The sequence below is a fragment of the Electrophorus electricus genome, chromosome 7, assembly GCF_013358815.1.
Source record: "Electrophorus electricus isolate fEleEle1 chromosome 7, fEleEle1.pri, whole genome shotgun sequence".
Lineage (NCBI taxonomy): Eukaryota > Metazoa > Chordata > Actinopteri > Gymnotiformes > Gymnotidae > Electrophorus > Electrophorus electricus.
Genome location: NC_049541.1, coordinates 15,091,546 through 15,104,799, shown reverse-complemented (window position 1 = coordinate 15,104,799; position 13,254 = coordinate 15,091,546). Strand labels below are relative to the sequence as shown.

Here is a 13,254-nt window from a genome sequence, read left to right as displayed (position 1 = left end):
AGAGAAACAGACTCTGAGCGAGAGAGACTGAGAGAGAGACAGAGAAACAGACTGAGACAGACAGAGAGACAGACTCTGAGAGAGACAGAGAGACTGAAAGAGAGGGAGAGAGAGAGAGACAGACAGACAGACTCTGACAGAGAGACGGAGGGAGACGGAGAGAGAGACGGACTCTGAGCGAGAGAGACAGACAGAGACAGAGAGAGACAGAGAAACTGAGAGAAAGAGACAGACTCAGAGAGAGAGTGAGACAGATTCTGAGAGAGAGAGAGAGACGGGGAGAGAGAGAGACACAGGCAGAGAGACGCAGAGAGAGAGAGAGAAAGACACAGAGAGAGAGAGAGACACAGACAGGGAGAGAGACAGACACAGACTGAGAGAGAGAGAGACAGACTGAGAGACAGAGAGAGAGAGAGACATACTCTAAGCGAGAGACAGTCTCTGAGAGAGACAGAGAAACAGACAGAGACGGACTGAGAGAGAGACGGACTGAGAGAGAGAGACGGACTGAGAGAGAGAGACGGAGAGCGAGAGAGAGACGGACTGAGAGAGACGGACTGAGAGACAAAGAGAGAGAGAGACAGGCAGAGAGAGAGAGAGACAGGCAGAGAGAGAGAGACAGAGACAGAGACAGAGACTGAGAGAGACAGAGACACACAGACAGGGAGAGAGACAGACACAGACTCTGAGAGAGAGAGACAGACTCTGAGAGACAGAGAGAGAGACAGACTCTGAGCGAAAGAGACAGTCTCTGAGACAGAGAGACAAACAGAGAGAGACAAACAGAGAGAGACAGAGAGACTGAGAGAGACAGACTCTGAGAGAGAGACTGAGACAGAGAGACTGAGAGAGAGACGGAGGGAGAGAGAGAGAGACAGACTCTGAGCGAGAGAGACAGACTGAGTGAGAGACAGAGAAACAGACAGAGAGAAACAGACAGAGAGAAACAGACAGAGAGAGACGCAGAGCGAGAGAGAGACAGACGGACTGAGAGAGACGGACTGAGAGAGACAGAGAGACAGACACACACAGAGAGACAGACAGAGACAGAGACAGGGAGAGAGACACATGGACTCTGAGAGAGAGAGACAGACTCTGAGAGACAGAGAGAGACAGACTCTGAGCGAAAGAGACAGTCTCTGAGACAGAGAGAGACAAACAGACAGAGAGACAGACAGAGAGAGACAGACTCTGAGAGAGAGACTGAGACAGAGAGACTGAAAGAGAGAGGGAGAGAGAGAGAGAGAGAGAGACAGACTCTGAGCAAGAGAGACAGACTCTGAGTGAGAGACAGAGAGAAACAGACAGAGAGCGAGAGACGGAGAGAGAGAGCGAGAGACGGAGAGAGAGAGCGAGAGACGGAGAGAGAGAGCGAGACAGACAGAGAGAGACAGATAGACTCTGACAGAGAGAGACGGAGGGAGAGACGGGGAGAGAGAGAGACGGACTCTGAGCGAGAGAGACAGACAGACTGAGAGAGACAGAGAGACTGAGAGAGAGAGACAGATTCGGAGAGAGAGAGAGAGAGAGAGAGAGACGGGGAGAAAGAGACGGGGAGAGGGAGACGGAGAGCGAGACACACAGCGAGAGAGACAGACAGACAGACTCTGAGAGAGAGAGAGAGAGAGAGAGAGAGAGAGAGAGAGAGAGAGAGAGAGAGAGCGACTGAGAGAGAGCGACTCACAGACAGAGGGAGACAGACAGAGGGAGACAGACAGACTCTGAGAGAGAGACACTCAGAGAGAGAGAGAGAGAGAGACACTCAGAGAGAGAGAGAGAGAGAGAGAGAGACAGAGACAGACTCTGAGAGAGAGGGACAGAGAGAGAGGGACAGAGAGAGAGAGAGACAGACTCTGAGAGAGAGAGACACTCTGAGAGAGAGAGAGAGAGAGAGAGAGACAGAGAGAGAGACAGACAGTGAGAGAGAGGGACAGACTGAGAGAGAGAGAGAGAGAGAGAGAGAGAGAGAGAGAGACAGAGAGAGAGACAGACTCTGAGAGAGAGGGACAGACTGAGAGAGAGACAGAGACAGACTCAGAGAAATAGAGAGAGACAGACAGACTCAGAGAGAGAGAGAGAGAGAGACTCGGCCTCCTCCGGCTGTTGTCAGGTGCACATGAAAAGCTTCGAGGAAAAGGCGGTGGATGCCAAGGCACTGTCTCGCCAGGCTGCGCCGTGAGGGGAAGTGCGCGAGGGAAGTGCGTGAGGGTGCTTTGAGATGTATCCAGGTGCACCGGCTGATATCCTGCCTCGACGCTTCCTGAAGGATGTGGCTAAATTGCACTGCAAATGGCAGCTGGGATACTTGCAGCTGCCAGCCAGTGCTAGCGTTTAGGCACTCTGAGGAGGAGCTTTCCGTGGCAGTGAGTTCAGCTTTGACGGGCCTCAGTGTGCAGTTGTAAACCTCAACTAATACCCATCAGCTGCAGCCTCTAATACTTTGCCCTGCCTGTGAGCACGTGCACGTCTTTGTGTATACAGGCACACATTTTTAGGCCAAGTTGCGATAGAACAGATATATTTCTCTTCCCACTGAACTCTTATGCATGAAGCACACACGTGCTCTCTCTCTCTCTCTCTCTCTCTCTCTCTCTCTCTCTCTCTCTCTCTCTCTCTCTCTCTCTCTCTCTCTCTCTCTCTCTCTCTCTCTCTCTCTCTCACACACACACACACAGGGATATAGTGGGTTTTTTTTGCCAGTAGTGTTGACTAAGATGCTTTTAAGGCTGCTGGATGATTTATAAAGGCTCTGACACTACAATCAACTGTTCAGTGCTCTGCCTCTCTTGCTCTGCTCACCTCAGAATGCCCTTGTTATATAAGCCTGCAACAAAAGCTTTGCTTATACCAGAGTTTTTAGTCCTAACATTAATGCAGTGAAGAATTAGTTGTGTGTGTGTGTGTGTGTGTGTGTCTGAGAGATTCTTTTTAAATAGTCCACAGTAAAAGCCACTCCTTTTTTTCCTCATTAATGAAGTGTGTCTGCATCTGCTTGTGTCTGTGCGTCTGTGTGTTAGAGCAGCAGTACATATTGGAGCCCTGCACAGAGATCCCAAGGAGGCAGTCGCCAGGGAACCATGGAACCCAGCCCTGCTGTGGGCCCAAGAGCTTGTCATTCTTTGCTACAGCTCTGTTGCTTAGCAACAAGCCATGGTTAAATGGCTAGCACGGAGTTCTTACAAACTGCACACTTGTACTCAGATTATGATGTTGGCTCCTCACGTTATCTGGGCAGGCCAATAGTTGTGGAAAAAGGAAACAAAGATTGAGGCCTATGATTGTGTGTACTTGTTCAGAACTGAAGTGGTGTGATGGTATAGTTCAGGTCAGGATTTCTAACTGTGTATCTGTGCATGCAGGTGAGAAAATGGGGCTTGATGTTTTTGCTGTGGTGGACATATACTGAAGAGTTGTTGTTGTGTTTTGATCTCCTTATGTAACCCAAACCAACTGAGAGGTGTGGGTGTGTGTGTGTGTTTAACCATATGAATATGGATAATGGGATGGAGGGTATGAGATATGGGGGGTGGAATAGTACTGCTTGGCTAAACAGGTGGAGTTGGCAGGAGTAGGTGTAGGAACAGGTGGGGAGTGGAGGACAGGCTCTCTCTGCAGCACACACACACACACACACACACACACTCACTCTCACACATACACGCACACGCGCACGCACGCACACATACGCGCACGCACACACTCACACATACACGCACACACACACATACACGCGCACACACACAGACGCACACACACACACACTCACTCTCACACATACACGCGCACGCACGCACACATACGCGCACGCACGGACACATACACGCACGCACGCACACATACGCACACGCACACACTCACACATACACGCGCACACACACACACAGACACACACACACACACACACACACACACACACACACACTCACTCTCACACATACACGCACACGCGCACGCACGCACACACACACATACGCGCACGCACGCACACATACGCACACGCACACACTCACACACACGCGCACACACACAGACACAGACACACACACACACTCACTCTCACACATACACGCACACGCGCACGCACGCACGCACACATACGCATACGCACACGCACACACTCACACACACGCGCACACACAGACACACAGACACACACACACACACTCACTCACACATACACGCACACGCGCACGCACGCACACATACGCACACGCACACACTCACACATACACGTGCACACACAGACACACACACACACACACACACACACACACACACTCACTCTCACACATACACGCACACGTGCACGCACGCACACATACGCACACACTCACACATAAACGCACACACACACATACACGCGCACACACACAGACGCACAGACACACAGACGCACACACACACACACACTCTCACACACACACACACACACTCACACACTCACTCACACATACACGCGCACGCACGCACACACACACATACGCACGCGCACGCACGCACGCACACATACGCACACGCACACACTCACACATACGCGCACACACACACATACACGCGCACACACACAGACACATAGACACACGCACACACACACACACCTTAAGAAAATCCATCAGTTTTTTGTTTGTTTTAGATAAGGATCACAAATGATGAACCGCCGTCAGTAAACTGGCATTCCGCAGGACAGACAGATAAAACTATGACTGCAGTTAGCTGCCCGTCATTAGGGAGAAACGGAGGATCTCAGACAGTTCAGCGTGTCGAGGCAGAGAGCCGGGGCTGTGTGCCCTGGGTCCGCTCACAGCCCAGCAGGCAAGGCCAGCCGCGTTCAGCCCAGGGCTTGCGCTCCTGCCGTGGGCCATGCTGTCGTGCGTGCTCTCTCAGAAGGTTCAGCGGCTCACGGTGCTTTTAACTTTTTAATTATTCAAACAGGAAACGAATCAAACACAGAATCTGTTTTTGTGCTGCATTAGAACGCACGTCTGCGTTCCACGGTTTGGGACTCCCTTTTTCTGACGTGCGGTTCCCACGTTTGCTGCATTAACGGACCACACGTTTCTAGATAGCGCAGGTCGTGAAGACGTGTTGATAGCAGCGTCCACACCTCAGTACAGAATTAGCTCGCTCGTTAAGAACGAGGCACCAGGGGATGTGACACGAAGTTAATTGGAAAACATTTGAGGTAGTGAAGACCTCACATGGGCTGTATAATGCAGCGGTTGTGGCCCGGTTTCGTGTTCCAAAGGCGACTGAATGAGAAATCCTGGCGCACACCTGCGGACTAGGTGTGCGCTCCTGGCCACAGAAGGGTCATGGGCAGCACCCGCAATCATCTTCCGTGGTGAAAGACATCCTGACAGCTCCGCACCAGTCAGCTGCCGCCACCAACGCCAACAGTCGTGTCTCAGTTCGTGGGAATGTTGTCATAGCAACAACTATGTGATGCTCTGCCAGCCGTCCCAGGTGGTGATTTGTTATGAACAAGTTGTACCAAAAACCCCATTCCCCTCCCCATACTCTTTACTCCCAGACTCTTTCCTGTGACAGCCGTACGTCCTGACTTATACCTGTCGTTTGTGCGTCGTCCTGCGTCGGTGTGCGATCGTCGCCCGTACTGACTGGCTCCTCTTTGCCGTTCCAGAGCCCATAGTGAGGAACGGCCGGCCTCCCTCTTCCCACAGCATGCACTCCTTCCTGCACCAGTACACGGGCTCCTTCAAGAAGCCGCCCCTGCGTCGTCCCCACAGCGTCATCGGGGGCAGCCTGGGCTCCTTCATCGCCATGCCCCGCAACGGCAGCCGCCTCGGTAAGCCCCCGCGACAGCCCCTCCCATCTGCACCGCCTCACACTTCCGGCCCCTCCTCCCGCCACGGCAGCGTAACCCAGTGCACCGGCCACGTCCCAGTGCGGCATGCTCGTGGCCGGTCAACACCACCTTTTTATTTCATTTCCTGCCGCCTTTGTAAGCGTTTGCACACAATGAGGACATGCAGCCGTTTCTCAGATTTGTAAGGCTCATCCCTGGAGCTTTGGCTCGCTGCAGGACCCTGCTCGTGGCCGAGGCGCTTCGTCTAGGGCACCGTGCGGAGGTTTTCGAGCCTGGAGTAAGCGCTATCATGCCGCTAGGATGTGAGTCAGAAGGCGGCTGCTAAAACCAAGGCAGGAAGTGTGCGTCACGGCTCCCACAGTTCCGTCCTGCGCAGTGCTGCGTGTGTGTGTGTGTGTGTGTGTGTGTGTGTGTGTGTGTGTGTGTGTGTGTGTGTGTGTGTGTGTGTTCGTTCCCATGCGCACAGACATTATTCACCAGAGACGCATCCAGACATGCCCCATTCCAGTGCATGCACATTCTCATACTACCACCAGTGACATCAGCTCCAAGCTGAGAGAGATTGGAGAGATTCCCTTTCTACTGGTGCCCAATTATCTGTGATGTTTTTTTTTTTATTAATTTTTTTTTTTTTATTGTGTTTTTTTGTTTATTTGTTTTGTCTTTTGCTGTGTTCTTTGGATGGGTATTATCTAAATAAAATCGGCCATTTGTGCGAGTTTGACCGTGAGCTTGACCCAGTTTCACTTCACCCTTGTTTTCCGTGGCACGCTGGAGAAAATAGAGCAGTGTGTGTGCTGCCTTCCTAACCGGCACTGAAAAGAGGACGCGAAGCAGCCCCACAGAGCACATAACACAGGACAGGCCCAGAGAGTGAACGAGGACATCGGATGTGACGGTGACAATGAAGAGGGGGCGAACGAGCGCGCGGAATAAAAGGGCAGGCGAGACGGCGAGGGTGAGCTGTTCAGAAAGAGGGCAGCAGAATCGTGTGCAAAGATTTCACACGTCAGCTCTCTGCCTCTCGGCGGAGACGTGCCGTCTCGTCAGACTTTACGGGGACAGAAAGGAGGAGCGTCTAGGAATCCCCGAGGATTTTTCTTTCTTTCTGTGGTTTTCAAAAGTATATGATTTAGGCTCTAGTCTGAATTGGGTGTAGACAGTCACTGTAGTGTGTTGAAGTCTCATATAGACGTAAGGCAGGCATTGCCTTAATCTGAGCTGTAAATCCAGACTGAGTCATGTCTCTCGTACCTTCAGTGGCCTAGCCTTGAGCTGCAGTCACACACGCAGACGCTCTGTGCCAGCCACGCTAAGCCAGCTAATAGAAACGTAACAGGCCCGTTTTAATGCTGTGATGCAGTATTTATCAGGGTTTTGTTTGCATTCACACTCAGCTACCACTGATTTCACGCAGGCATCAAGAAACATGGTATTAAGATTTATGAGACAGTGGTGGACATTTGAGTGTCACCTTCTTTAGTTACTGGACTCAAGACTTCGGCCCCAACTAGATGAGATATTGTCAGATGTTTGCGTGTAATGTTGTTGTTCTTTTTTTTTTTCTTTTTTCTTTTTTTTTTTTTCCCCTCTTGCAGTTTGTCAGATGGAGAAGTAGAGGAGTGTTTTTGGCATCCCCCTCCCTTTATCCACTAGGTGACATTAACAAAGCGACGCGGCGCGTAAATGTTGACAAAGCAGCTGAAACGGCTCGTTTGTGGAGCCTGCCTCCTCTCCGCTTTCGTCTCCTCCCTTCGCCTCGGAGGGGGTAATAGGAGAGGAGTGGAGGGTAGCTGCGCACTGTAATGGATGGCCCCGAGCTGGGGCACTCTCCTTCCTCAGTCAGATGAAAGGCAGGGGTGTGTGATTGGAGGGGAGGGGTGAGGAGGGTGTGTCTGTAAAGGCCAGGATCAGGGTGGCCACACCTTCTTTTACATTTCGGCTCTGTTCAGCACTCGTAAGTCACTGTCTTATCTCATCTCTTCCCAGCAGTGTTCCCCTTCATTCATATTCAGTCCCAACACAACAAAATACACTGCAGGCCGTTTGACCTTCCCTAAATCCCGGCTGCGCGTGTGTGTGTGTGTGTGTGTGGGCGTGTGCGTGTGTGCGCGTGTGCGTGCGTGTGTGTGCGTGTGTGCGTGCGTGCGCGTGTGGTTGCTAGGATTCTAAAACCATGCTTACCTAGTTATGGGTCTCCCTGGTCCGCTCTGATGAGCAGGATTATACCTTTATGTAAGTGAGAGGTGCTGAAGACATAAGTAACTCAGAGAGGCGCACAGACGCGCGCACCCCATCAGCACCCACAGATATGATTGTCAGACGTTTCATCCTCCCTCGTAACACGCTTCCTGGCTTCCTGCATCATCCACAGAGAAGGTTCCTATACTAGTGAAGCTTTATGCTTTGAATGTATAATTAATATGTTGGGTAGGGTGTTGGTGTGACTGTAGTTGTTATTATAAAATGAATCAGTAGTGTTGCCAACTGCTCTAGTCAGGCAAGAATGTATGTTCACATTTGAATGTGTGTTGGACTAAAATTGGTACATGAATAAGGTCTTTCATTGGAACGGTGAAATTAGAGAGGAAGTTCATGCATACTTTATCCAACATACACAGATGCACACAGATGCACACACACGCACACACACGCGCACACACACACACACACACACACACACACACACTTGCTCAGACCGGTGCTGGTAAAGAGACCAACCTTTGTCATGTAGAAATGGTCTTATTGCTAAATAAATTAATTGGGTTCAACTGGACATAATATAATGAGCCTAACAAACATGGAAAAGCCCTGTATAGTGCATTAATTATTTTCTAGTTCATTTCAATATATTAGAGGTTTATGGAATGCAACTTGCCTGGAAGTTGGTGGTATATTTAATAACTCCTACTGAGTGTACACTTTATTGAATCTGTTTAAATCTTTAAAATGAGCTTGTATACCCTGTTCATTTACTGTTGAATGTGGCGTTTTGTGTTCCTTTGACACTCATGTAATTCACTATCTTCTCTCCACACACAGATATAGTACATGAGAATTTAAAGATGGGATCAGATGGTGAGAGTGACCAGGCATCGGGGACATCCTCAGATGAAGTGCAGTCTCCCACCGGAGTGTGTCTCCGGACCAGGTCGCACCGCCGCATTTCCATGGAGGTACGGTGGTGTGTGTGTGTGTGTGTGTGTGTGTGTGTGTGTGTGTGTGTGCTCACCCACCCACCCTCTGGACGAAATCCAGAACTGCTTTCTCCACATTAGACACAGACTGTCATCCATATGCAGAGCTCTTGGTCCTGGCAGGCAGGCGCAGGCCGTGCCCGAAAGGAAGCGCGTGCGGGCTATGTGGGTATTACCCCGAATAATGGGAGTGGAGATGTGTCCCAGTTAAAAGTGCTTCTTTTTAGCTGCAGGTGGAGGGTTTTCTCCAGGCTTCCCATCTTCTCCCTCACCCTACGCACGCTTCTCGTCCCCCTGGTCCTTCGTTTCTCTTTGTTTTTCATATTCTTGTTCTGTTTATCCGTCTCTCGTTTTCTCTTCCATCCTTGCTCTGACTTTATTCTTTGATGGATGTGTTTGTTTTTTCTAAGGTTCAGTGTCCATTCCCGATTTTTTTTATTCTTTATTTTTGTCTGTGCATCTGTGTGTGGTAAGCTTAGCTCTTCAGTTTGAGAAGCAGTTGTTTCTCCTCCTGCCAGTCAACTCCCCCTCGCTGCCGCTCCACTCGGCTTCTGAGTCACACTCTCAGATTGGAGGAATTCTCTTTGCTTGTCTACATTGATGATTTAGCCCCGTTTTTCAATCGAAGGAGAACCTGCAAACGAGATGGACGTGCTATGAACGTGAAGCAAATACAAGCACCTCCAGCTCACAGAGTCATCACATTAACATTTATTTTATTTCTTGAGACACTATTGCTAATCCAAGTGTTGAGGGTGTTTTGACTGTGTCTGTAGTTGAGGTTTTTGCCCTCTGCTGTTTAGGTTGTGCGAGTGCATGTTTTGCAGTGGGTCGAAAAGGAAAACATGGCCCTTTACACACAAAGATGGAACATAAACATCCAGTCAGATTCAGGCCCAGTGATTTATTTATTTTTTTTAAATGATGATACCATGTTTGTCTTTATTTCCTGTGTATTAGGGCAGGAGGAGGAAAGCCACTGATGCTTATTAATGGCTGTGCTTGTGGTTTGAGAGCACATAACCAGTATGTACTAAATTTACTCACTGACAATTGACCTCTCTCTCTCTCTCTCTCTCTCTCTGTGCATGTGTGTGTGTGTTTGTTCGTTGGTTGGTTCGTTGGTTGGTTCGTTCGTTCATGTCTTTAGGACGTGAATAAGCGCCTGTCTCTGCCTGCTGATATTCGGATTCCTGATGGCTATCTGGAGAAGCTGCAGCTAAGCAGCCCGCCCTTCGACCAGCCTCTCAGCCGCCGCTCACGCAGGGCCTCGCTGGTGAGTTGAGTGTGTGTGTGTGTGTGTGTCTGTGCATGCGTGCTCACATGCACGTGGATGCATCACAAATGACTTACACCCACAAAATATCTGCACAAACAGAGCAATGCTTAACGCGCAGGCCTCCTCCTTTCAGTAACTGTACACACAGCATTTCCCAAGGATTTGTTGCCATGTAAAGTCAGTTACTCCTGAGTTATCTCTACAGGTCTGTGTAGTTATCTTGTTGCAGTTCATTTTACATGTCAATGGTGTATAATTAAATGCCTAATCTAGAAACTACTCATTTTGTCAAGAGTAGAAATGTATAAACATACTTAAAAAATGTTTTTTTTACATGCAAGTATTGCAAGTTAATATTATAATAGAAATCTGGTGCTGTGTGTATACTGCAGATAAGGAACAGGGATCGCATAATCATAACTTGTTTTGCTTTTATACACACACTGCTTTTAAATAAAGAAAAAAAAAGAACAATTCAGTCAACAATGAAAATGTTTTCACGCTAACAAGAAACACCTCTCTGCTTTCTTGTTTCTCTTGTTTCTATTCCACTCCCCGTAACTGAGAAGCCCAAGTTGCATAGCAACCCACACATCATGCGCTCTAGAGTATCTGTCAGAACACGTCTCCCATGTGACATCAGAGGTCATGATGTGGCATGCCACCTTTTGAGAGGGTTTTTTGTGAAACTAGTGACAGATCCATGAGTCACGTCCATTAATTCTTAGCAGCACTTGGTGCTGTTGATGCCCTCCATGCAGTTTCCCGTGCAACAGTGTACTCCACCTAGTCTGGTCTTAATGTCACCCTGGTAAATCCACACCCTCCACCAAACGTGAAGGCTGCCACCCCAGATTCAGCTGATGTTAGTAATATTTTTAAGAACATTTTAGCTAATCTGTCAGTTTACCCTGATTAGCTCTCACGGAAATAGTGAGTGATGGGAAAGATATAAAGTCTCTGTAAGTGTTTTGGGCTCTGTAATCAGTTACAAAAAATGTTAGTCCAGTCTGGTTGCACTAACCAATCAGGAAAATTCTCCATTGGGAGCCGGTCCTGCTGCTTCTCAGTTATTTTATGCGTGCATAAGCAGTGTGTAGAACATGTTTGAATTGGTGTTTTTGAATGTGCCAGTAAACCCCGCCTCCACCTCTATAACCCAGTGGTCTGATGGAAAGTTTAACAGCTTCCTGATTCTAAAAACAACTGAATTAAAATGCATGCAATTTTCCTTATTCAATTTAAAGGATACATTTATTAGTCTCTTGGTACAGGCCTATATTTTAGTGCTGCCCAGTATGAAGTATGTGTCTGCACATATGTTTCTGTGTATGTACTTTTGCGTGCATAAATCAAGGTAATGGATTATCAATGATTGTAAAATGGGTGTGATGAATAAGAGGAGAATTATTTGCTTGGCTATGGCCCAGTTTGAGTTTTTTTCCAAAGAGCCACATAATAATAAAATTCAAGGCCTTATAAAAACCCCTATGAGAGTAAGTTGGTCAGGATATTGCAGTCTAAGATTAAATCTTAGGAATGTGTCAACATTCATAACTAATGTAACTTTAAATCTTTACTGTTTTGTATAAATTAGTAGGCCTATAGTTTTTCACAGCCACTCACCGGTCACTAATCAGGAACAGCCTAAGCCTGTTGCACGCTACAGGATTTGGGAAATGCTAACACTTTTGAAAATTGGAGCACACCTCACACTTAAGCCTGGTTCATAACTACGTTGGACACGGATGCACCATAGGCCGCCCGGCCAGAGTGATGTAGTCACAGATGAAATGGTTGAGCCGTGATTGACCGCTCGGACCACTCAAAAATTGAAACAACGTGGCCAGGCCGTTTGGTTATGCAGATGCACCTCGATCATTCGTTGGCCAGTGGGAAAAAAACTAGGAGGAATTGGGAAAAGGGTGTCGGACCAAACATTGTGCGGAAATGTCTTGACATTCAGGAGTACTGAAAAATGATTATCTTCAACCATGTTGTGTGATCGCTGGATGCCCTGCTGCCTTTGTGTACATGCGGCTGCCTTCTCTGTCGCTCAGCCCATCTCAACGAAGGTTCGTCTTCAGTTATCGACAACAGCTGCCTTTTAACAGCTTCATGACATTGGCTGTGTGTGAGCAGTGTGTGTGTGTGTTGGTCTGTTTTCTTTGGTTCCTTGTTTGCTGTGCAGGCTGCCTGCTTGAGCCGCTTTGCCCTACAGTGCCACCCTCAGCTCTGGCATGAAAGTACACGGTCGCCAAGGATGCTGGTGCAAGAGGTGTCAGAATCGAGCAAAATTAAAAAATGGTTAAAAATGTTAAGATTGAGTAGTGTGCACCGTGCTTTAAATGAGCAGAGTCTATATCTGATCTTTTGCCATGCCCAGTTTACTCTATTCGTGCTCTAGCCTTTAAATGGTTTCTTGGTACAGAACCACCGTTGAACCCAGCAAAACTGCTGTATCTTTAAACATTTGTCAGCTTGATTCGCATTCGTGTTGCTGTCATGTCAATTTTAATGTGTTGAAAGTGCTCGAATTTACCCAGGTATCTGCAGTAATATCAGCAGAGACCCTGTGGTCATGAATTAACCAGTAATGAATAGGATAGATGGTGGCTGATTGAATATAAATTAAATACAAATAGATGAGGTCGGCTGTAATTGTGGACATATAAAATGTGACAATAAACAGGTGTACCTAATAAAGTGGCCAGCGAGTTCGGCTACAGTTTAGGTGTTTATAAGGTGGCAGGTGAATGTGGTTTTTGCATTGCTGTCATCTGTAGTTTTCTTCTGGATCACTAAAATGATGATCTTGAGTTATTAACTTCGGTGCCTTCAGTGGAAGGTTCTGGTGTCCGTTTCCAAATCATCTGTGCTTAAGAATAACGTGTCCGCATTCCCCAGGAAAAGCCTTGATGCTGTGAAAGTGGAGGCCAGTAGTTGGGCAT

General features: G+C 48.2%; 1 protein-coding gene across 3 annotated transcripts in view; it reads left to right on the top strand.

The window, feature by feature from the left end:
• Positions 1-13,254, top strand: part of cdk17 (cyclin-dependent kinase 17) — a 48,587-nt gene that overhangs the window by 27,745 nt on the left and 7,588 nt on the right. For 2 of the 3 annotated variants that reach the window (XM_035528390.1, XM_035528392.1), the window contains exons 3-5: positions 5,642-5,806; positions 8,870-9,003; positions 10,175-10,300. In XM_035528390.1, coding sequence (XP_035384283.1) covers positions 5,642-5,806; positions 8,870-9,003; positions 10,175-10,300 — 425 coding nt within the window. The remainder of the gene's footprint in view (positions 1-5,641; positions 5,807-8,869; positions 9,004-10,174; positions 10,301-13,254) is intronic. The other variant, XM_035528391.1, reaches the window with a different exon arrangement.